The sequence below is a fragment of the Hypanus sabinus genome, chromosome 23 (assembly GCF_030144855.1).
Source record: "Hypanus sabinus isolate sHypSab1 chromosome 23, sHypSab1.hap1, whole genome shotgun sequence".
In the NCBI taxonomy this organism is placed as follows: Eukaryota; Metazoa; Chordata; class Chondrichthyes; order Myliobatiformes; family Dasyatidae; genus Hypanus; species Hypanus sabinus.
The window spans coordinates 2087222-2110842 of NC_082728.1; the positions used below are offsets into that span (position 1 = coordinate 2087222).

The 23621-nt window shown below is 44.6% G+C and overlaps 1 protein-coding gene across 6 annotated transcripts in view; it reads left to right on the forward strand.

Annotated features, from left to right (window-relative positions):
• abcc3 (ATP-binding cassette, sub-family C (CFTR/MRP), member 3) overlaps window positions 1–23621 on the forward strand; it is a 257211-nt gene that overhangs the window by 150512 nt on the left and 83078 nt on the right. For all 6 annotated transcript variants that reach the window (XR_009507548.1, XR_009507549.1, XM_059948150.1 and 3 more), the window contains 2 exons: window positions 889–994; window positions 19813–19966. Coding sequence is in view for 4 of the 6 variants with exons in the window: in XM_059948150.1 (XP_059804133.1) it covers window positions 889–994; window positions 19813–19966 (260 nt within the window). In the remaining 2 variants the exon portion in view is untranslated. The remainder of the gene's footprint in view (window positions 1–888; window positions 995–19812; window positions 19967–23621) is intronic.

Consider the following 23621-nt stretch of genomic DNA (forward strand, 5'->3'; position numbering starts at 1 on the left):
AACCATAAGATAAAAGAGTAGAATTAGGCCATTGGGCCCATCAAGTCTGTTCTGCCATTTCATCATGGCTGATCCAATTCCCTCTCAGCCCCAATCTCCTGTCTTCTCACCATATCCCTTCATGCCCTGACTAATCGACAATCTATTAATCTTTGCCTTAAGTCATTGCCTGTGGCAATGAATTCCACAGATTCACCATTCTCCGGCTAAAGAAATTCCTCCTTCTCTCTGTTGTAAGTGGACTGCCCTCAATTCTGAGGCTGTGTCCTCTGGTCTTAATCTCCCCACCCATAGGGAACATCCACTGTATCATGTCCTCTTAACATTCGATAGCCTTCAGTGAGATTCCCCACTCTGTTCTGAATTCCAATGAGTAGAGGCCCAGAGCCACCACACACTCTCAGGATCATTCTCATGAATCTCCTTTGAACTCTCTCCAATGTCAGCATACCTTTGCATATGTCCTTGATGGTAGCTAGGCTGGGCAGTTGCATTGGCTGGGTGATAACATTGGGCAGTTTTGATTACCCTTTGTAGAACCTTCCTATCTACTGCAGTGGAGTTTCTGTACCAAGGATGCTCTCAACTGTGCATCTGTCAGTCATAAATCAGCTTTCCTCAGCCTCCTTGGAAAGTAGAGGCGTTGGTGAGCTTTCCCAATTGTGAAGGATGTGTTCTGGGACCATGAGAGAGCATGCAAACTCCCACCCAGAGAGCACTGGGTTTCAGCATTGCACCTGGATCACTATCTACTTTAACTCTACCACTGTGCTTGGCTGTTCTGTTGGAAAACTGGTTAATCCTTTACTCCCCAGTTTTCCTCTTGTAGAGTGTGACTGAGCCTGACTGTCAGTTCTAGTGACCGATAACTTCATTCCTTCTCCACAGTGGCTGATGAAGTTGAAGAGTTTCTTGCCGAAGATTCCCTAAGCAATCACATCGACCTTGGTGACCACGAGCCGTCAGCTACCGAGGCACGGAAAAACTTCATGAGGTGGGCTGCCCCTCTGAGCTGGTCTGTTTGTTGATGCATGGAAACTCCTTAGCTACCTTCCCCCCCACCCCACTACATTCAGTGGGAACCAGGCCCACCAGCTGTGAAGATCCCGGTTCTGACACAGGTCTCTGCTGAGGGTGTCAAACACAGTCAGTGGGCATTGGAGCTGTGGATGTGGAAATCAAGGCACCAATTCTGCACCCTTTCTCAATCCTAGTTGGCAGTGTGTGGGTCATGCATTGGGGGTTTCTTATACATTCATCTCACCCCACTAATCTCCCTCCCAGCATTTACCCTTGCAAGCAGCCTAACTGCTACACCTGCCCATTCACCTCTTCCTTCATCTCAATTTAGCACCTCAAACCATCATTCCAGGTGAGGCAGCACTTCACCCATGAACTTACTGGGGCCACCTATTACATTTAGTGCTCCCAATGCAGCCTCCTCTACATTGGTGAGGCCCGTAGTAAATTTGGGGATTGCTTCATAGAGCTCCTTCGCTCCATCCGACAAAAGGGTAACTTGTTTGTGGACAAACATTTTAATTCCAATTCCCATTCCCATTCTGACACGTCGGTCTGTGGCCTCCTCTTGTGCCATGATGAGACCACTCTCAGGTTGGAAGAGCTGCACCTTGTATTTCATTCAGAGAGCCTCCAACTTGATGGCATGAATATTGATTTCTGTATCTAGTTTTTAAAAAATACCCTCCATCTTCTATTTTCCAATCTGGCCTCTTACCTCTTCTCACCTGCCAATCACCTTCTTCTGTATCCCCTCCCCCTTCACTTTCCCCTATGCTCCATTCTTCTCTTCTATCAGATTCCTTCTTCTCCAGCCCTTAATCTTTCCTACTTCCCCTGGCTACACCTATCATTGTCTAGCTATCCTCCTTCTCCTCCCACCACCTTTTTTGTTCTGGTGTCTCTCTCCTTCCTCTCCAGTCATGAAGAAGGGTCAAAACGTCAACTGGTTATTAATTTCTGTAGAAGCAGTCTGACCTGCTGAGTTCCTCCAGCATTTTGTGTGTGTTGCTAGTGATTTGAAACCAGTAATCTGGAAATAATTGATTCACGGCCAAACTAACCCAGTTAAACTGGTTATTTTGGTGTTGTGTAATTATTGTCAGAGCAGTGGGTGGTTGGGTTTGGCCTTGGTCATAGGCTGAGTAGGAGTTGAATCCATATCCATCAGACATGAGATTCAGAACACTTAGAACCCACGCCACCAGGTTCAGGAGCCTCAGGGCCCACACTATTCAGAAATAGTTATTATCCTAAAACCATCAGGATTCTGAACCAGAGGGAATAACTTCAATCAACCCAACCCAACAGTTGATGGAAAAGATCCTGAGAGGCAGGATTTATGAACATTTGGAGAGGCATAATATGATTAGGAATAATCAGCATGGCTTTGTTAAAGGCAGATTGTGCCTTACAAGTATGATGGATTTTTTTGAGGATGTGACTAAACACTTTGATGAAGGAAGAGCAGTAGATGTAGTGTATATGGATTTCAGCAAGGCATTTGATAAGGTACCCCATACAAAGCTTATTGAGGAAGTAAGGAGGCATGGGATCCAAGGGGACATTGCTTTGTGGATCCAGAATTGGCTTGTCTACAGAAGGCAAAGAGTGGTTGTAGATGGGTCATATTCTGCATGGAGGTCGGTGACCAGTGGTGTGCCTTAGGGATCTGTTCTGGGACCCCTTCTTTTCGTGATTTTTATAAATGACCTGGATGAGGAAATGGAGGGATGGGTTAGTAAATTTACTGATGACACAAAGGTTGGGGGTGTTGTGGATAGTGTGGAGGGCTGTCAGAGGTTACAGAGGGACATTGATAGGATGCAAAACTGGGCTGAGAAGTGGCAGATGGAGTTCAACCCAGATAAGTGTGAAGTGGTTCATTTTGGTAGGTCAAATATGATGGCAGAATATAGTATTAGTGGTAAGACTCTTGGGAGTGTGGAGGATCAGAGGGATCTTGGGGTCCGAGTCCATAGGACGCTCAAAGCAGCTGCCCAGCTTGACTCTGTGGTTCAGAAGGCATACGGTACATTAGCCTTAATCAACTGTGGGATTGAGTTTAGGAGCTGAGAGGTAATGTTGCAGCTATATAGGACCCTGGTCAGACCCCACTTGGAGTACTGTGCTCATTTCTGGTCACTTCACCACAGGAAGGATGTGGAAACCATAGAAAGGGTGCAGAGGAGATTTACAATGATGTTGCCTGGATTAAGGAGCATGCCTTATGAGAATAGGATGAGTGAACTCGGTCTTTCCTCCTCAGACTGACAGAGGATGAGTGGTAACCTGATAGAGGTGTATAAGATTATGAGAAGCATTGATCATGTGGATAGTCTGAGGCTTTTTCCCAGAGCTGAAATGGCTAACACAAGAGGGCACAGTTTTAAGGTGCTGGGGAGTAAGTACAGAGGAGATGTCAGGGTAAGTTTTTTACACAGAGAGTGGTGAGTGTGTGGAATGGGCTGCCGGCAACGGTGGGGGAGGCGGATACGATAGAGTCTTTTAAGAGACTTTTAGATAGGTACATGGAGCTTAGTAAAATAGAGTGCTATAGGTAAGCCTTGTAATTTCTAAGGTAGGGACATGTTCGGCACAACTTTGTGGGCCGAAGGGCCTGTATTGTGCTGTAGGTTTTCTATGTTTCTATAAGTCCTCAGCTTTCTTGAGTGGGAGGGTGAAAAGCCAGAAACCGTGATCCATCTAGGTACCAATGACATGAGTAGCATGAGTGTTGAGGTTCTGCATAGGAAGTTCAAGAAGTTACGTACTAAGTTAAAGGACAGGACATTCAGGGTTGTGATCTCAAGATTGCTACCCATGCCACATGCTAGAGAGGCCAGAAGTAGGAAGTTTAACACGTGGCTAAGGAGTTGGTGTAGGAGGGAGGGCATAAGATTTTTGGATCATTGGACTCTCTTCCAGGAAAGGTAGGACCTGTACAGATGAGACAGTTTGCATCTGAATTGGAGGGGACTAATATCCTTGTGGGAAGGTTTGCTAATGCTGCATGGAGCGGTTTAAACTAGAGTTGCAGGGGGATGGGAACCAGAGTGCCAGAGCAGTTAATGGAGAGGTTGTGGAGGCAGATGTTGGAAAGACCTCAGACAAAGTTAGGAATCAAACGGTTGAGCATGAAGTGACTATTGTCCTGAGCTGCGTATATTTCAATGCAAGTAGGATTGTAGGAAAGGTGGATAATAGTGCTGAGGATGAAGTAGCTGGTTTACAAACAGAGGCAATGTGTAGTGAGGAGAGGCTGTTGATAGGACAAGACTGCAGTCAACAGAATGAGTTGAAACATAATTCAGACAAAATCGAGAAGGGCGAATAGAGGACTGAGGGTGTTGTAGTTGAATGTATGCAGTGTAAGGAGTAAGGTAGATGAATTTGCAGCACAGTTACAGATTGGCAGGTATGATGTTATAGGCATCACTGAATCATGGCTGAAAGAATGTTATAGCTAGGAGCTTAATGTTCAGGGATACACATTGTATTAAAAGGATAGACAGGAAGGAAGAGGGGCTGGCATTGCTCTGTTGGCAAAAATCAAATCATTATAAAGAAGTGAAATAGGGTTGGAAAGTGTTGAATCATAGAAACATGGAAATCTACAGCACATAACAGGCCTTTCAGCCCACAATATTGTGCTGACCATGTAACCTACTCTAGAAGCTGCCTAGAATTTCTCTACCACATAGCCCTCTAATTTTCTAAGCTTCATGTATCCATCTAAGAGTCTCTTAAAAGACTCTATTGTATCCGACTCTACCACCGTCAGCAGCGGTGCATTCCACACACACACCACTCTGTGTGAAACACTTACCTCTGACATCTCCCTTGTACCTACTTCCAAACACCTTAGAACTATGCCCCTTCGTGTTAGCCATTTCAGCCCTGGGAAAAAGCCTCTGACTATCCACACAATCAATGCCTCTCATCATCTTGTACACCTCTATCAGGTCATCCCTCATCCTCCGCCACTCCAAGGAGAAAAAGCCAAGTTCACTCAACCTATTCTCATAAGGCAAGCTCTCCAATCCAGGCAACATCCTTGTAAGTTTCTTCTGCACTCTATAGTATAAAATTGCTGGAGTGATTTGGAAGATTAGGTAGTATCTGCAGAGAGAAACAGAGAAAACTTCAACCAATATCAATACTAATATTGTTAAAATATTTGCAGTGGTAGATGGCTAAATGCAGAATTTATTATCATATGAAATACTGCTGTGCATATTTAGAAGAAAATACATTTTATTGAAGATGCTTTCCTTCCTGCTGAACAAATTAACAAATAAGCAATGAAATTGTTCATTCTTATTATTGTGGATGGAGCTAAGGAACTGCAAGGGCAAAAATCAGAATCAGGTTTAGTATCTCCGGCATGTGATGTGAAACTTGTTAACTTAGCAGCAGCAGTTCAATGAAATACGTAATCTAGCAGAGAAAAAAAAAATATAATACTAATAAATAAAATAAAAAATAATAATAAATAAACTAGTAAATCAATTACATATATTGAATAGATTTTTTTAATGTGCTAAAACAGAAATACTGTTTTTTTTTTAAAGTGAGGTAGTGTCCAAAGATTCAATGTCCATCTAAGAACTGGATGGCAGAGGGGAAGAAGTTGTTCCTGAATCGCTGAGTGTGTGCCGTCAGGCTTCTGTACCTCCTACCTGATGGTAACAATGAGAAAGGGGCATGCCCTGTGTGCTAGAGTTCTCTAATAATGGACACTGCCTTTCTAAGACACCACTCCCTGAAGATGTCCTGGGTACTTTGTAGGCTAGTACCCAAGATGGCACTGACTAAATTTACAACATTCTGCAGCTTCTTTCGGTCCTGTGCAGTAACCCCTCCATACCAGACAGTGATGCAGCCTGTCAGAATGCTCTCCAAGGTACAACTATAGAAGCTTTTGAGTGTATTTGTTGACATACCAAATCCCTTCAAACTCCTGATAAAGAATAGCTGCTGTCTTGCCTTCTTTATAACTATGGTCGATGAACCATATCCTGACATAGGTGGTTGTGTTGTCCAGGGTGGTCTAAAGCCTTCAAGCTTCTGTACCTCCTACCTGATGGTAACAGTGAGAAAAGGGCATGCCCTGGGTGCTGGTCTTTAATAATGAACGCTACCTTTGGAGAGGCATTGAGATCGTGTCTGCTGTTGACCTATTGTGGCAATAGGCAAATTACAATGAGTCCAGGTCCTTGCTGAGACAGGAGTTTAGTCTAGTCATAACCAACCTCTCAAAGCATTTCATCACTGCCAATGTGAGTGCTACTAGGCAATAGTCATTAAGGCAGCCCACATTTTAAAAAGACCTGATGGGAGTTGTATACAGACCCCCACACAACGGTAAGGATGTGGCCTATAAATTACAATGGGAGATAGAAAATGCCAAAAGGGCAATGTTACAATAGTCATGGAATATTTCAATATGCAGGTAGATTGGGAAACTTAGGTTGGTGCTGGATGCCAGGAGGGGGAATTTCTGGAGTGCCTACAAGATGGTTTTTTAGGGCAGCTTGTGCTTGAGCCTACTAAGGGATCAGCTATTCTGGATGGGGTGTTGTGCAGTGAATTGAATTGATGAGCGAGTTTAAGGTGATCATAATATGATCGAATTCACACTGAAATTTGAGAAGAAGCTAAAGTCAGATATATCAGTATTACAGTGAAGGGAATTGCAGAGGCATGAGAGAGGAGTTGGCCAGAGTTGATTGGAAAAAAACACTGGCAGGGATAGTGGCAGTGCAACAATGGCTGGAATTATTGGAAGCAACTCGGAAGGCACAGGATATATACATCCCAAAGAGGAGGATGTATTCTAAATCCAGATGACACAACCGTGACGAACAAGAGAAGTCAAGGCCAACATAAAAGCCAAAGAGAGGGCATATAATAGAGCAAAAATTAGTGGGAAGTTAGAGGACTGGGAAGCTTTTTAAAAAACCAGCAGAAGTCAACTAAAAAAGTAATTAAGAAGGTAAAGGTGGAATATGAAAGTAAGCTAACCAATAATATTAAAGAGGATACCAAAAGTTTCTTCAGATACATTAAGTGTTATAGAGAGGCAAGAGTGGATATCGACCTGCTGGGAAATGATGCTGGAGAGGTAGTAATGGGGGACGAGGAAATGGCAGAAAAACAGAGTAAGCATTTTGCATCAGTCTTCACTTGGAAGACCCCAGCAATAATGGTGGAAGTTCCAGGAATCAGGAATCATGAAGTGTTGGATGCTGCCATTAATAGAGAGAAGGTCCTTGGGAAACTGAAAGGTCTGAAGGTAGATAAGTCATCTGGACCAGGTGATACACCCCAGAGTTCTGAAAGAGGTGGCTGAAGAGATTATGGAGGCATTAGTAATGATCTTTCAAGAATCACTAGATTCTGGAATGGTTCCAGAAGACTGGAAAATTGAAAATGTCATTCCACTCTTCCAGAAGGGAGAGAGGCAGAAGAAAGGAAACTATTGGCCAGTTAGTCTGACCTCAGTGGTTGGGAAGATGTTGGAGTTGATTATCAAGGATGAAGTCTCCAGGTACTTGGAGGCATATGATAAAATGGGCCCTAGTCAACATGGTTTCCTCAAGGGAAAATCCTACCTGACACATCTGTTGGAATTCTTAGAAGAAGTAACAAGCAGGATTGACAAAGGAAAATCGGTTGATGTTGTGTACTTGGATTTTCAGAAGGCCTTTGACAAGGTGCCACACATGAGGCTGCTTAACAAGCTTCAAGCCCGTGATATTACAGGAAAGATTCTACAATGGATAAAGCAGTGGCTGATTGGCAGAAGGCAAAGAGTGGGAATAAAGGGAGCCTTTTCTGACTGGCTGCCGGTGACTAGTGGTGTTCCACAGGGGTCTGTGTTGGGACCAATTCTTTTTACATTATATGTCAATGATTTTTACATTATATGTCAGATGATATAAGATAGGTTGTGGGGCAAGTAATTTTGAGGAAGTAGAGAGGCTACAGAAGGACTCAGATGAGGGGAAGAGTGAAAGAAATGTTAGATGGAATACTGTGATGGGAAGTGTATGGTCATGCACTTCGGTAGAAGAAATGAAAGGGATGTCTGTTTTCTATATGGAGAAAGAATTAAAAACAACTGAGGAGCAAAGAGACTTGGGAGTCCTTGTGCAGGATTTTCAGGTTGAGTCTGTGGTGAGGAAACCAAATGCAATGTTAGTGTTCATTTCAAGAGGACTAGAATATAAAAACAAGGATGTAATGTTGAGACTTTATAAATCGATGCTGAACATCACTTGGAGTATTATGAGCAGGCTTGGGCCCCTTAGAAAGAATGTGCTGAACCTGGAAGGGGTTGAAAGGAGATTCATGAAAATGATTCCAGGATTGAATGGCTTGTCATATGAAGAACATTCGATGGCTCTGGGCCTGTATTCACTAGAATTCAGATGTGACCTCATTGAAACCTATTGAACAGTGAAAGGCCATAATAGAGTGGATGTGGAGAGAGTCTAAGACCAGAGGACACAACCTCAGAATAGAGGGGCGTCCTTTGAGAATGAAGATGAGGAGGAATTTCTTTAGCCAGAGAGTGGTGAATCTGTGGAATTCTTGCCACAGGCTGCTGTGGAGGCCAAGTGTTATGTATATGTAAGGCAGAGATAATAGATTCTGGATTGGTCAGGGCAAGAATGAAAGCAGGAGATTGAGCTGAGAGGAAAATTGGATCAACTGTGATAAAATGGCAGAACAGACTCATTGGGCCAAATTTCCTAGTTCTGGTCCAATATCTTAGGATCTTATGATCTAAGTCAATGTTCATGCCATCAGGTTTGATGCTACCTGGACATCCTTGGAGGTGTTGCTCCTCCACCCTGTGGCATCATCATGGCGGAAGAGGCCATGGACCGAGATGTCATACCAGCAATGGGGATCTGAATGGAAATGGTTGGCCACTTTTTGCAGATGGAGCTAAGGTACCTGACGAAGTGGTCCCCCGGTTTCCGACAGGTTTCACCAATGTAGGGGAGGCCACATCTGAAGCACCAGACACAATAGACAACCCAACAGATTCGCAGGTGAAGTGTTGCCTCATCTGGAAGGACTGTTTGGGGCCATGAATGGAGGTGAGGGAGGAGGTGAATAGCGAGGCTAAGCACTTCTGCAGCATACTGGGGGTGGTGAGTGGTGGAGATTAGTGGCGAGGCATTAATGATAAAGGGAATCACGGAAGGAGTGATCCGTGTGGGAAGTGGAGTGAGGAGGAAGGGAGGTAAAGATGTGTTTGGTGGTAGGATCCCTTTAGAGATGGCAGAACTCGTAGAGAATGATGTGTTGGATGTGGAGGCGCATGGGGTGGTAGGTGAGAACAAGAGGAATTGTATCCCTGTTAAAGCAGCTGGAAGGTGGGGTGAGTGCGCATGTACGAAAAATGGAGGAGATGCAGGTGAGGGCAGCTTCAATGGTGGAGGAAGGGAAGAGAGATAGGAAAACCTCAGTATTATTTATTTACTTTTTAAATTTATTATTTGCACGTTTGTCAGTTTTTTCTGATGTGTTGCAGCCATCAAATTCTAAATTTGTGTATATTTACAAAATACAATTAAGTTGGTCAGTAAAACTATTGAAAATCTTTTCTTTGTACTTTTGTCAGTTAAATAAGGGTTCACGTGAATTAACATATCACAGATTTTTGTTTTTATTGCATTTTGGAAAATATCCCAACTTCTCTGGAAATGGGGTTTGTAATACCAGGGGCTCTTAACTTGGTAAGCAGCCTCTTGAGTGGCACTTTGTCAAAGGCCTTCTGGAACTCCAAATATACAACATCCACTGCATCCCCTTTATCTGTCCTATGTGTAATTTCCTCAAAGAATTCCAACGGGTTCATCAGGCAAGATTTTCCCTTAAGGAACCCATGCTGACATTGTCCTATATTGTCCTGTGTCTCCAGGTACTCCATCACCTCATCCTTAACAATTGACTCCAACATCTTCTGTCAACTGAGGTCAAGTTAGCTGATCTATCATTTCCTATAATTTCCTTTCTGCTGCCTTCCTCCTTTCTTAAAGAGTAGAGTGATGTTTGCAATTTACCAGTCCTCTGACACCATGCCATAGTCCAATGATTTTTGAAAGATCATTACTGATGCCTCCACAATCTCTACCACTACCTCTTTCAGAATCTTAGGGTGCAGGTGACTGATGTACTCTAACGTCTTTCAGCTTTTTGAGCACCTTCTCCATTGTGATAGTAACTGCATTCTCTGCTCTCCCCACAGTGAAGACCGGTGTAAAATACCAATTTAGTTCATCTGCCTTCTCCTTGTCCACTGTTATTATTTCTCCAGCCTCATTTTCTAGCAGTCCTATATCCACTTTCATATATCTTTTATTTTTTATATACTTGAAAAAGCTTTTTCTATTCACCTTGATATTGTTCGCTAGCTTGCATTCGTATTTCATCTTTTCCCTCCTAATGTTTCTTTTAGTTGCTTTCTGTATGTTTCTAAAACCTTCCCACTAATTTTTGCTTTGTGTATGCTCTCTCTTTTGCTTTTACATTCACTTTGACTTCCCTTGTGAGTGATGGTTGTACTATTTTGCTATTTGGGTATTTCTTGTTTCTGAAATACCTCTATCCTGCACCTTCCTTATTTTTCCCAGAAACTCACACCATTGCTGCTCTACTGTCATTCCTGCCAGCATCTTCTTCCAATTTACTTTGGCCAGCTCCTTCTCATGTCACTGTAATTCCCTTGCTCCACTGAAATATTGCCACATCAGACTTTACTTTCTCCCTATCAAATTTCAAGTTAAACTCAATCATTTTGTGATCACTGCTTCCTAAAGGTTCTTTTATCTTAAGCTTTTTAATCACCTCTGGTTCATGACATAACAACTGCTCTAAAAAGTGATCTCCTGGGCATTCAACAAACTCACTCTCTTGAAATTCATTTCCAACTTGATTTTCTCAATCAACATGCATGTTGAAATATTCCATGACAATCATAATATTTCCCTATTGACACGCCTTTTCTATTTCCTGTTGTAATCAGTGGACCACATTCCAGCAACTGTTGGGAGGCCTGTACATAACTGCCATCAGAGTCCTTTCACCCTTGCAGTTTCTTAGCTCAACCCACAAGGATTCAACATCTTCTGATCCCATGTCACATCTTTCTATTGATCTTTACCAGCAGAGCCATGCCACCCCCTCTGCCTACCTTCCTATCCCTTTGATATAACTGGTAACCTTAGACATTCAGCTTCCAAATACAACCATCCTTCAGCCACGATACAATGATGTCCACAACATCATATCTGATTATCTGTAATCATGCAACAAGATCATCCACTTATTTCTTATACTCCATGCATTGGGATACAATACTTTTAACACTGTATTTGGTACCTGTGCCGTATAGCCTACAGTATAATAAGGGACTACTTTATTTTTAGTAACACGTTGTTGAATGCGCAATTAGGCGCGTATTGATCCGTACGTGTATGCTACGTTCAGATTATGCCAGTAAAGAACCATGAAACATAGCTCCCTTCTCCAGCGTTTTTATTAATAGCATTGTTGTGTAACCAGGCCATATACACAACAAATTGGCGACGAGGCTAACATCTTATCGGAATGCCGTGTTTTAGCTGATAATGACACTCGGAGGAAGAGCGCAAGGAACGAGCCAAGGAGCGGGAGAAGGAGGCAGAGCAAGGTTGTGAGTCTGAAAGGAAGTGGGAGCACAGCTGGGGTTGGGAACATCGGGAGATCGAGAGACACAGACGGAGCCGCAGCACGTCCAGGCGAGACCACAGCCAGCACTGACACCCAGGGGCTGAGGGTCTGCCCACCCCAGAAGGGAGATAAAAAGGAGTGACAAACACACATCTAGACAGAGTGCGATCGTGGCGCTAGCAAAAAGAACACGTGAGTCAAAAAGAAAAGGGGAAAATGGGGCTGAATTAACATAACAAAGATGGCGATGATTGGAACCATTACAGCATTTGATAGTGGCATTGAAGACTGGGCAAATTGCATTGAGAGAGTGGAGTTATATTCTGAGGCTGACAGTGTTAAGGATGAAAAGAAAGCCAGCGTCTTACTCAGTATTACGGGAGCAAAAACATACAGGCTAATACAGAGCTTGTTAACCCCTGAAAAGCCAGCTGACAAAACGTTCAAGCAAATAGTAGACACTCTCCAAAAGCATTTAAACCCCAAACCATTGGTCATTGCTGAAAGATTTAAATTTCACAAACGGAATCAGAGCAAAAATGAAAGCATTTCTGAATATTGTGCTGAATTGCGCAAATTATCAGAACATTGTCAATTTGGAGCTGGTCTATCAGATGCATTGAAGGACAGGTTAGTGTGTGGCATGCACTGTGAAACCACACAGAAGAAGCTCCTGGGTGAAAAAGACCTTACATTAGAGAAGGTGCTGAACTTTGCAATATCAACAGAAACATTAGCACGGGGTGCTTTAGAGATGCAACAAAAGTCTCTGGAATATGCTATGGATAAAATGTCATTGAACAGAAATGAAGGAAAGAAATGTTACCGTTGAAGGAACATGTAACATGACTCTGATAACTGTTGCTTTAAAGACAAAGTATGCAGAAACTGTTGCAAACAGGGCCACACTGGCAGAGTATGCAAGACTAGTAAACAGCAGGAAAAGGGCAAAATACAGAGAAACAAGAAACCCCAGATAGGAAAACACAACAATGTACACAAAATGGAAGAAAGTAGTTCTGTTTAAAACGACTCAGACGAAAGTGAATTGTCTTGCCTGCAACTTCACAGCATGAAAGAGACAGATGATCAAAGAATAATAAGGATCACTCCACAAGTGGCAGGTGTGAAACTGAAAATGGAGTCAGACACAGGCTCAGCTTTAACAGTGATCTCTGTACACGACTACAAACGAGTATTTTATCACATACCTCACATGAACTAAACTACTGCTAAAGACTTACACAGGACAGAGTGTGTCCCAAAGGTAAAACTAAAGTGACGGTGACCTAAAGAGACAAAACACAGCAGCTGAACCTCTATGTACTGAAAAATGGAGGACCACCATTGCTGGGATGTGAATGGCTCAGGAAAATCAATTGGATTGGCACACCATCAAGGCACTAGATGTGTCAACAAAGGAGGGCAGCTCGGCGGAGATGATGTCCGCAGCTCTCCTCTCACCCATTGTCAACTATTACACCAACGAGGAGGAGCTGGACAGTGTCAATGATGAAGACTACCTGGAAGTAAAATAGCAGATGTACCAGGAGAAATTGACATCTGTCAAAAGGCAGCTACAGCAGTTACAGGAAGGCGCTTTGCAGGAGTATCAGAAAAGGATTAAGAAACTAGATCAACAATACAGGAAAGAATATGAAATGTAGAGCTTTTTCTGCAACTGGAGACAGAACAAGTGGAAAGGAATTATATTAAAGAGAAGAAAGCAGCAGTGAAGGAATTTGAAGATAAAAAGATTGAGTTAGAAGAAAAGAATAATATGATTGAGAATGAGAGGCAATGGAACTCACAGGAGATTCTATAGAGGTAAAGCCAATAATGACTAGGAAACTAAGGAGGAGACCTAATGACCCTGTTTCAATTACAGACAAAAGACGAAAACCTGCACCTGTGCAGTTAAATTACTTGTTAACAGATGAACGGATAATGGAAGATCTGCAAACTCTCAATAAGCTTAAATCTCCGAAAGGACCAGCATCTCCGTCTTCTCCTGAGCATCTTCCCAGCACTCCTGCTGAATTACCAGCACAAAGATATGAAGCACAAATAGAAGATGGGAAGTTATATTATAATAAGAGGTGGTATTATAAAGGTCAGGCTATCTATTTGGAATTTAAGGAGAATTCGAAAATTGGCTGTGTAACTCAGTTGGAATGAATGAGATATGGGTAAGGAAGACAAGTGATGGCACAAAGATGCGTATATATCCAGGACAGCTGCACCGAGGCACCGTGGGGTCTTCATTATACGGAGGTGATCTGCTGCCTACAACTCTAAGCAAGTTGGAGGCACACATCTCCTTAACTCCCGATGCTCAGAGGTCAACTTTTCATGACTTTTATATGGAAATCTGTATTAAAACAAACAAGTTTATTGACAGGCGTTACCCGGAGAGGCAGAGAAGACCCCCCCCCCCCCCCACCACCGAGACTTGAGTCTCAATGGGTCTTAGACCAAATGTAAAACAAAGGTTTGTTATAATTGATATTATTATGTTACTTTGTTATAATTTGATATTATTAAGTTACTAAGTAAACAAATGGTAGGCATTAGGCATCTGTATGTTAAGGGTGAACACATTTGTTTAGCATAGTGCCCCAGTAAAAAAAAAGTTTATGAATAAAATAAAAGGGGAGGAGTGTACCGTATAGCCTACAGTATAATAAGGGACTACTTTAAGTTTTAGTAACACGTCGTTGAATGCGCTATTAGGCGCTTATTGATCTATACGTGTGTGCTGAGTTCGGATTATGCCAGTAAAGAACTATGAAACTTAGCTCCCGTCGCCAGCGTTTTTATTAATAGCATTGTTGTGTAACCAGGCCACATACACAACACTACCCTTTTTGATTCTGCATCCCTAATGCACTGTAACTCACCCTGCTGGCTGCAATCATATCCTATCATCTCCCTGCATTTCCTGACAGTCTGATTACACACTATTTATGCTTTTTTACCATCCATCCTTGCCTGAGTCCTTTCACTCCAGTTCCCACCTCCTGCCAAATTAGTTTAAATCTTCCCCAACAACTGTAACAAACCTTCCTGCAAGAATATTGGTCCCCCTCAGGTTTAGGGGCAACCCATCACTTTTGAACAGATCGTACCTTCCCCAGAAAAGTTCCCATGATCCAAGAACCTGAAGCCCTGCCCCAGCTTCTCAGCCATGCATTAATTTGCCAAATCATCCTGTTTTTACTCTCACTGGCACATGCCACAAGCAGCAATCCAGAAATTACTACCCGAGAGGTCCTGCTTCTCAGCTTTCTACCTAGCTCTCTAAATTCTTTTCAGGACCTTATCTCAGTTTCGATTATCTTGTCTTCTTTTTATCTCAGTTTCAATTTCTTCTTCACTGTTGATTTTCAGTCACCATTTCATTAGTTTGAGTCTTTCCTTGTGACTTTTCATATTTACTTTGAGATGTCTCACCCTGTCCATCGTTCATTCCTTCCTGCAACTCAGTTCCTCCTGCCCTTGGCTTCATCTTCAATTATACTGGAGTTCAGTTCCCTTTCACTATCTAATATCACTTCTGGTTATATTCCCCTCACTGAAAGATTCTGACATCTGACTTCTTGGAAGCAGGTACAAAGGAGATGTCAGGGGTAATTTTTTTTACACAGAGTGTGGTGAGTGTGTGGAATGGGCTGCTAGCAGCGGTGGTGGAGATGGGAATGGATAGGGTCTTCTAAGAGACTCCTGGATGGATACATGGAGCTTAGAAAAATAGAGGGCTATAGGTCAGGCCTAGGTAGTTCTCAGGTAGGGACATGTTCAGCACAACTTTGTGGGCCGAAGGGCCTATATTGTGCTGTAGGTTTTCTATGTTTCTATGTCTATCTCTTCATCAACTCCTTGGGAAATTTGCTTAAGGCAGGTCATACCACATTCTAATTTTCTTATCTGAGTATTCAACGGAGTCATCCAGTTTTTCTTCATGTCTTTCCACCAAAACCATACATTGACTTACCTTCAGCTTGATTTTCTTCTTCTTACTTCTTCTGAGAGTTCTATTGCTTGTGTAGGGTCAAAATGTACTGCTTGCCCTCAGGGTAAAGGATGATTCTGATGGAGAATTTTCTGTAGGACCATTTCCACTTCTGGTTTCAACCAAAAAACTGGCAAGTTTGGCATCTGACTCTCCACTACCTGAGTTAAACAAATCCAGCAGTCGGCCAAATTATGCTTCCCTTGTAGTTTTATATTTCTTTTTAGAACTTGATTTCCAGGGGTCAGTTGATAAAATGTAATCTTTTGATCATATTTCTTCTTGTTTTCTTAGTTTTGTTTTCTAGTTGAAACTGCAGCTAATTCATTAGCTTTTTGCAGTTCTTTCCTCATATCAGTCACATACCTGAGATACGTTTAATCCCTTCAGTAGTCTTATCTCATGCTCCTCTAATGTTGATCCAAACACTTTGAGGTCATCCAAGTGGACAAGTATTTAAGCAGATTCATATCTCCAGCTGTATGCTCCATGACACGTTGGAAGGTAGCCAGTGCTCCTGATATGCCCTGATGCATCTTATCAAACTTAAAAATCCAAGAGGACTTAATGAATGCTGTCTTCTCTTTATCAGATTCACTCATTGGTATTTGGTAATAGCCATTTCTTAGATCCAACACACGGAACCATTTGCTTCCACTTCAGCAGGCCAGAGCATTCTCGATCCATGGAACTGTATATTGGTCTGGGATTGTTGCTCTATAATCAACACACATTCGTATTTTCCCATTCTTTTTCATCACCACCACTATAGGTAACACATAGGCTCTCCTCAACTCTGATACTTCCAGCTTCCTTCAGTTTCAGCAGTGCTACTGAACATTTTCAACCTCCACTGGTGCTAACTGGCAAGCCCTTTCTTGAAAAGGTATGACCTCTGTCACTCTGTTAGTGCGGTGAGTAGTCTTAGAACAACCAGCATCAAACTCATCAGTCGAAAAGACGTCTTTGAGTTTCAACATCTTATCAGTTAGTTTCTTTTTCCATTCCTCTGGTATTGGTCAAAGTTGAATGACTTCGATGTCAACTTTCTTGATACAGGAGACTGTTTCTCATCTGTTTTCTTCACTGAAAAACTAGAAACTACCATCACAGGGAAGAGATGTGCAATCTGCATGCCATCCCTCGCTGAGGTGTTCCTGACAATCACTGTTATCCTGTTGGAATAGACAGCCGAAGATTTCTGCAGTTCAGGACTCACCAGCACTCCTCTAGTCAAGAGTGACTCTTCTTCCTAGTTGTCAGAAGCATCCAGAAGAATGGCTCCTGAAAATCTGAGTGTTCCCGTCACTCTAGCTACTCCGCTTTACTCCGTAAAGTGTCTGGTTTAGACCGAGTCTACTTCACCGTTCCTCTTTTATTCTCATCATCCTACATAGGAGAAACTTGTTCATTCTCAAAAGCGTATCTGAATACACGGTGAATAGATAAGGTTCTCAGAGTTCTCTTCCATTCTCTTTTTACTTGCTCCCACGAGCCATCTCATAATGGAAGTGTGTGTTCCCACAAGAACAGAGAGTTTACCTTTTATGCCTGGATCTGGGCAGAAAACACTAGTCTCAGCTACTCCAACATCTCCAGTTTCAATGACAAAAATCCATCATAAAGGTTATCATCAGTACATCAGATCTCAAGGAAACTAATAGGAATCAATAGTACCTATTGTAAAAGGATCTGTAGAGTAACTTGAAAACACATGTCAAGTATGGCTCCAGTATAAACATTCTCAATCTGTATCAGAACTTGGTCCCACTAAGGCTTCAGGAATAGTGCTTTGCACTTTATTATTTCTGTTAATACACTGATTGGAACATACGTCAGGCCATTCCTTACTAGCCCCCTCTGTAGTTTCCCTTTTTCTTTTTTTTTATTTGGTTAACTGCTGTTTTACTTTTAGAAGATTTTCCTGCCCTTCACAATCTCACTTGAAATGTCCATCTCTCCACATTTGTACATAAAATACCAAACCTATCCTCAGTCAAGAAATCCTTGAGAGCAGTATTCCTCTGCTTTGCGATTTTCACAGGTGGGTTGGGTTTTCCAGCAGATGTGTCACATTTAGCTTCAACATTAACAGAATCAACTGAATCATCTGCGCTTGAATGCTTTTCACCTCATTACTCAAAAGTTCTACTTCTGTGGCATCAGGGGATACTTTAGCAACAGAAACTGCAACTGAAGATATTACTTGGCTTTTGGAAACATTTTGCCCCTCAGTCATAATTTCCTCCTCTCTAACTTGTCTGAGTAGCTCAGCAAAAGATGATGAGTCATGCACTTTGTGGGATCTCTACTCAGCCCAAGCCTCATAGTCTTCATCTCCATTGGGTATGGGCTTGACTCCAGAGAACATTCTCAATCATCTTGGATCTCAGCAGGTGCACTTCGGCATTTATCAACCAGATTTGTGATAGCAGAAACCAGCTCAGAATTTAGATCATCAGTTGAATGACCAAGTAGATTTTTAACATCAGTCAGAGTTTGTCCTTCATTCCTCAGAAAAGAGAGCAACTTCAACTGAAAATCTTCACTCTCAGCAAGATACCTTAATGACAACACAATTCAAAAGTAACACAGGTGTAACACTAGGTTGAACACAAATAAACAGACTATCTAATCATTATACACCCATAGTACAGCATTCATACAGCATCCTATTGTGGACTGTGATCCCAAAAATGTGACCCACTCTCCTTAGGCTTATAATGAGTTAGCTATTACTATGAATTCAACCTAACAGCAACATAACTCAATGATGCATGGGGAATAATGATGAGAAGACCTTTTCCAATAAATAAACCCATCTAGGGTAAATATGATTCAGGTCAACACACCTAAAATTTGAACATTCCTTTAAGGGAAAGCAGCACTGTTACTTTATGAATATTGACACACCCATGCAAATTTACTGCTTCAGTTCCAGGAAACAAACATTCATGCAACATCCAAGGAAAAAAAGCATCAAACTTTCTCCAATGTTGTGTGCTAACTAGCTAACTAAAAGTTATCTGCACATTCTCCATAAGACCATTGTCTGCATGAGGAGTTTCTAACAGTGGTATCTGCCCTTCTGAATGGGTTCAGTGAGCATTTCACCATGTTCTTCTGCCATGTCTGTTAGCTGTTTCCATTCTCTTTTTCATTCTTCAATTCTGCACTCTCTCCAGAAAAAAAACAGCACCCACCCCCGTTTTTTCCTGTGCTCTCTCAGAAAAAAATGTTAACAAGACAAATCCTATTGGCTAATACAACAAGCCTAACTTAACCAACTGAATTTTTATTTTAAACTACAAAAATAAAATACTAAATAATATACTGTATAATATAGTCAAAGGATCACTTATTTCATTTTGAGAAAATCTGCAAAAACAAAATACCCTACAGCATAACTTATTAATAAAGTAAAATAGGGTCTTAAACCATGGAGGTACAAATGAGGTTAGGGTTAGTAAGTAGTGGACACGCTATGCTGGTGTCATAAGCATGGCAGCACTTGCAGACTGCCCCCAGCGTATGACATATTTCACTGTATGCCTCGATGTGACAAATAGGACCAAAATTTTAAGTCTTTCTGACTCAGGTAAACCATGGTGCACTGGATTCATTCTCTCCTCCCACCTCCCTGTCCTGCTAAGCTGTGGACTACAGCAGTAACATCTTTCCCCTCAACACTCCCTACCTAATACCTGGATGTGGAGAGGATGTTTCCTCTGATGGGAAAGACCAGAGGACACAGCCTCAGGATAGAGGGGAATCCTTTTAGAACAGAGAAGAGGAGAGGGGTGAATGTGTGGACTTCTTTGCCACAGGCAGCTGTGGAGGCCGAGTCTTTATGTATATTTAAGGCAGAGATTGATAGATTCTTGACTGGTCACAGCATGAAGGGATATGGGGAGAAGGCAGAAGATTGGGGCTGAGAGGAAAATCGAAACAGCCATGATGAAATGATGGAGCAGACTCAAGGGGCCAAATAGCCTAATTCCGCTCCTATGTCTTATGGTCTAAAATTTGTGTGCTTTCTATGATATTAGGCAGATCAGTGTCCTTTCTTCCGACGGAGAAGCATCGACACGGAAGTCTACGAGAAAGCGACTTAGCCAAAAGAAAAAACAGGTGGAGACTCCACCAGCTGTGGCATCTGAAACAAATAAACTGATCCAGGCTGAGAAGGCAGAGACAGGCAGGGTGAGTACACCTTGGGCCCATGCCACCATCCCTGGTGAGAGCTGGCAGCCTCAGAACACAGCTCTCCCGTACCTGTGGCAGTTGGCCTTCCAACCAGCCGGGGATTGCCAGCCTCAGTGTAGGTACTGAGACTGAGCTTGGGTTTCCGGGGTCTGATGTAAGGTGGGGTGCTTTTCCCAGCCACTCACTGGCTGCCAGCTCCACTGACCAGGACCAGATCCCACTTCTCACCAACTTTCCAACAATGACTGTAAGCTCCAGTGGTGGGGTCCTGCTGGGAGCCAGGAGGCTGGACTGTGGGTGAGGAGGGAGGGAAGAGGGGTTGGAGGTTTCCGACTGCGAGTGGTAAGTGTGTGGATGGGCTGTAGGTGAGAAGGTGTAGGATTGCCAGTGTCGATGGAGGGGCAGGGCAGTTGATGAGAAGGTGTAGGTGGAGGGGTTGGGCAGTTGATGAGAAGGTGTAGGTGGAGGGGTTGGGCAGTTGGTGATAGGGTGTAGGTGGAGGGGTTGGGCAGTTGATGAGGTGTAGGTGGAGGGGTTGGCCAGTTGGTGAGAGGGTGTAGGTGCAGGGGTTGGGCAGTTGGTGAGAGGGAGTAGGTGGAGGGATTGGGCAGTTGAGGAGAGGGTGGAGGGGTTGGGCATTTGGTGAGGTGTAGGTGGAGGGGTTGGGCAGTTGATGAGAAGGTGGAGGGGTTGGGCATTTGGTGAGGTGTAGGTGGAGGGGTTGGGCAGTTGATGAGAAGGTGTAGGTGGAGGGGTTGGCCAGTTGATGCGAAGGTGTAGGTGGAGGGGTTGGGCAGTTAGTGAGGTGTAGGTGGAGGGGTAGGGCAGTTGGTGAGAGGTTGTAGGTGGAGGGGTTGGGCAGTTGGTGAGGTGTAGGTGGAGGGGTTGGCCAGTTGGTGAGAGGGTGTAGGTGGAGGGGTTGGGCAGTTGAGGAGAGGGTGGAGGGGTTGGGCAGTTGATGAGAAGGTGGAGGGGTTGGGCATTTGGTGAGGTGTAGGTGGAGGGGTTGGGCAGTTGATGAGAAGGTGTAGGTGGAGGGGTTGGCCAGTTGATGCGAAGGTGTAGGTGGAGGGGTTGGGCAGTTAGTGAGGTGTAGGTGGAGGGGTAGGGCAGTTGGTGAGAGGTTGTAGGTGGAGGGGTTGGGCAGTTGATGAGGTGTAGGTGGAGGGGTTGGCCAGTTGGTGAGAGGGTGTAGGTGGAGGGGTTGGGCAGTTGAGGAGAGGGTGGAGGGGTTGGGCAGTTGATGAGAAGGTGGAGGGGTTGGGCATTTGGTGAGGTGTAGGTGGAGGGGTTGGGCAGTTGATGCGAAGGTGTAGGTGGAGGGGTTGGGCAGTTAGTGAGGTGTAGGTGGAGGGGTAGGGCAGTTGGTGAGAGGTTGTAGGTGGAGGGGTTGGGCAGTTGGTGAGGTGTAGGTGGAGGGGTTGGCCAGTTGGTGAGAGGGTGTAGGTGGAGGGGTTGGGCAGTTGGTGAGAGGGTGTAGGTGGAGGGGTTGGGCAGTTGGTGAGAGGGTGTAGGTGGAGTGGTTGGCCAGTTGATGAGAAGGTGTAGGTGGAGGGGTTGGGCAGTTGGTGAGAGGGTGTAGGTGGAGGGGTTGGGCATTTGGTGAGAAGGTGGAGGGGTTGGGCATTTGGTAAGAAGGTGTAGATGAGGGTTGGGCATTTGGTGAGAAGGTATAGGTGGAGGGGTTGGGCAGTTGGTGAGAGGGAGTAGGTGGAGGGGTTGGGCAGTTGATGAGAAGGTGTAGGTTGAGGGGTTGGCCAGTTGATGAGAAGGTGGAGGGGTTGGGCATTTGGTGAGGTGTAGGTGGAGGTGTTGGGCAGTTGATGAGAAGGTGTAGGTGGAGGGGTTGGGCAGTTGATGAGAAGGTGTAGGTGGAGGGGTTGGGCAGTTGACGAGAAGGTGTAGGTGGAGGGGTTGGCCAGCAGGTGAGAAGGTGTAGGTTGAGGGGTTGGGCAGTTGGTGAGAGGGTGTAGGTGGAGGGGTTGGGCATTTGGTGAGAAGGTGGAGGGGTTGGGCATTTGGTGAGAGGGTGTAGGTGGAGGTGTTGGGCAGTTGATGAGGTGTAGGTGGAGGGGTTGGCCAGTTGGTGAGAGGGTGTAGGTGGAGGGGATGGGCAGTTGATGAGGTGTAGGTGGAGGGATAGGGCAGTTGGTGAGAAGGTGTATGTGGAGGGGTTGGGCAGTTGGTGAGAGGGTGTAGATGGAGGGGTTGGCCAGTTGATGAGAGGGTGTAGGTGGAGGGGTTGGGCATTTGGTGAGAAGGTGGAGGGGTTGGACATTTGGTGAGAGGGTGTAGGTGGAGGGGATGGGCAGTTGATGAGGTGTAGGTGGAGGGATAGGGCAGTTGGTGAGAAGGTGTAGGTGGAGGGGTTGGGCAGTTGATGAGAGGGTGTAGATGGAGGGGTTGGGCAGTTGATGAGAAGGTGTAGGTGGAGGGGTTGGCCAGTTGGTGAGAGGGTGTAGGTGGAGGGGTTGGGCAGTTGGTGAGAAGTTGTTGGTGGAGAGGTTGGGCAGTTGATGAGAAGGTGTAGGTGGAGGGTTGGGCAGTTGATGAGAAGGTGTAGGTGGAGGGGTTGGCCAGTTGGTGAGAGGGTGTAGGTGGAGGGGTTGGGCATTTGGTGAGGGGTGTAAGTGGAGGGGTTGGGCAGTTGGTGAGAAGTTGTTGGTGGAGAGGTTGGGCAGTTGATGAGAAGGTGTAGGTGGAGGTGTTGGGCAGTTGATGAGAAGGTGTAGGTGGAGGGATAGGGCAGTTGGTGAGAAGGTGTAGGTGGAGGTGTTGGGCAGTTGATGAGAAGGTGTAGGTGGAGGGATAGGGCAGTTGGTGAGTAGGTGGAGGTGTTGGGCAGTTGATGAGAAGGTGTAGGTGGAGGGGTTGGCCAGTTGATGAGAAGGTGTAGATGGAGGGTTGGCCAGTTGGTGAGAAGGTGTAGGTGGAGAGGTTGGGCAGTTGATGAGAAGGTGTAGGTGGAGGTGTTGGGCAGTTGATGAGAAGGTGTAGGTGGAGGTGTTGGGCAGTTGATGAGAAGGTGTAGGTGGAGGTGTTGGGCAGTTGATGAGAAGGTGTAGGTGGAGGGATAGGGCAGTTGATGAGAAGGTGTAGGTGGAGGTGTTGGGCAGTTGATGAGAAGGTGTAGGTGGAGGGATAGGGCAGTTGATGAGAAGGTGTAGGTGAGGGGTTGCCAGTTGGCAGGTGTTGGAGGGTGCATGAGAGGTGTAGGTGGAGGGATTGGCAGGTTGATGAGAGTGTAGAGTGGAGGGATTGGGCAGGTGGGGTTGAGTGAGAAGGTGTAGGTGGAGGGATAGGGCAGTTGGTGAGAAGGTGTAGGTGGAGGGGTTGGGCAGTTGATAGGGTGTAGATGGAGGGGTTGGGCAGTTGATGAGAAGGTGTAGGTGGAGGGGTTGGCCAGTTGGTGAGAGGGTGTAGGTGGAGGGGTTGGGCAGTTGGTGAGAAGTTGTTGGTGGAGAGGTTGGGCAGTTGATGAGAAGGTGTAGGTGGAGGGTTGGGCAGTTGATGAGAAGGTGTAGGTGGAGGGGTTGGCCAGTTGGTGAGAGGGTGTAGGTGGAGGGGTTGGGCATTTGGTGAGGGGTGTAAGTGGAGGGGTTGGGCAGTTGGTGAGAAGTTGTTGGTGGAGAGGTTGGGCAGTTGATGAGAA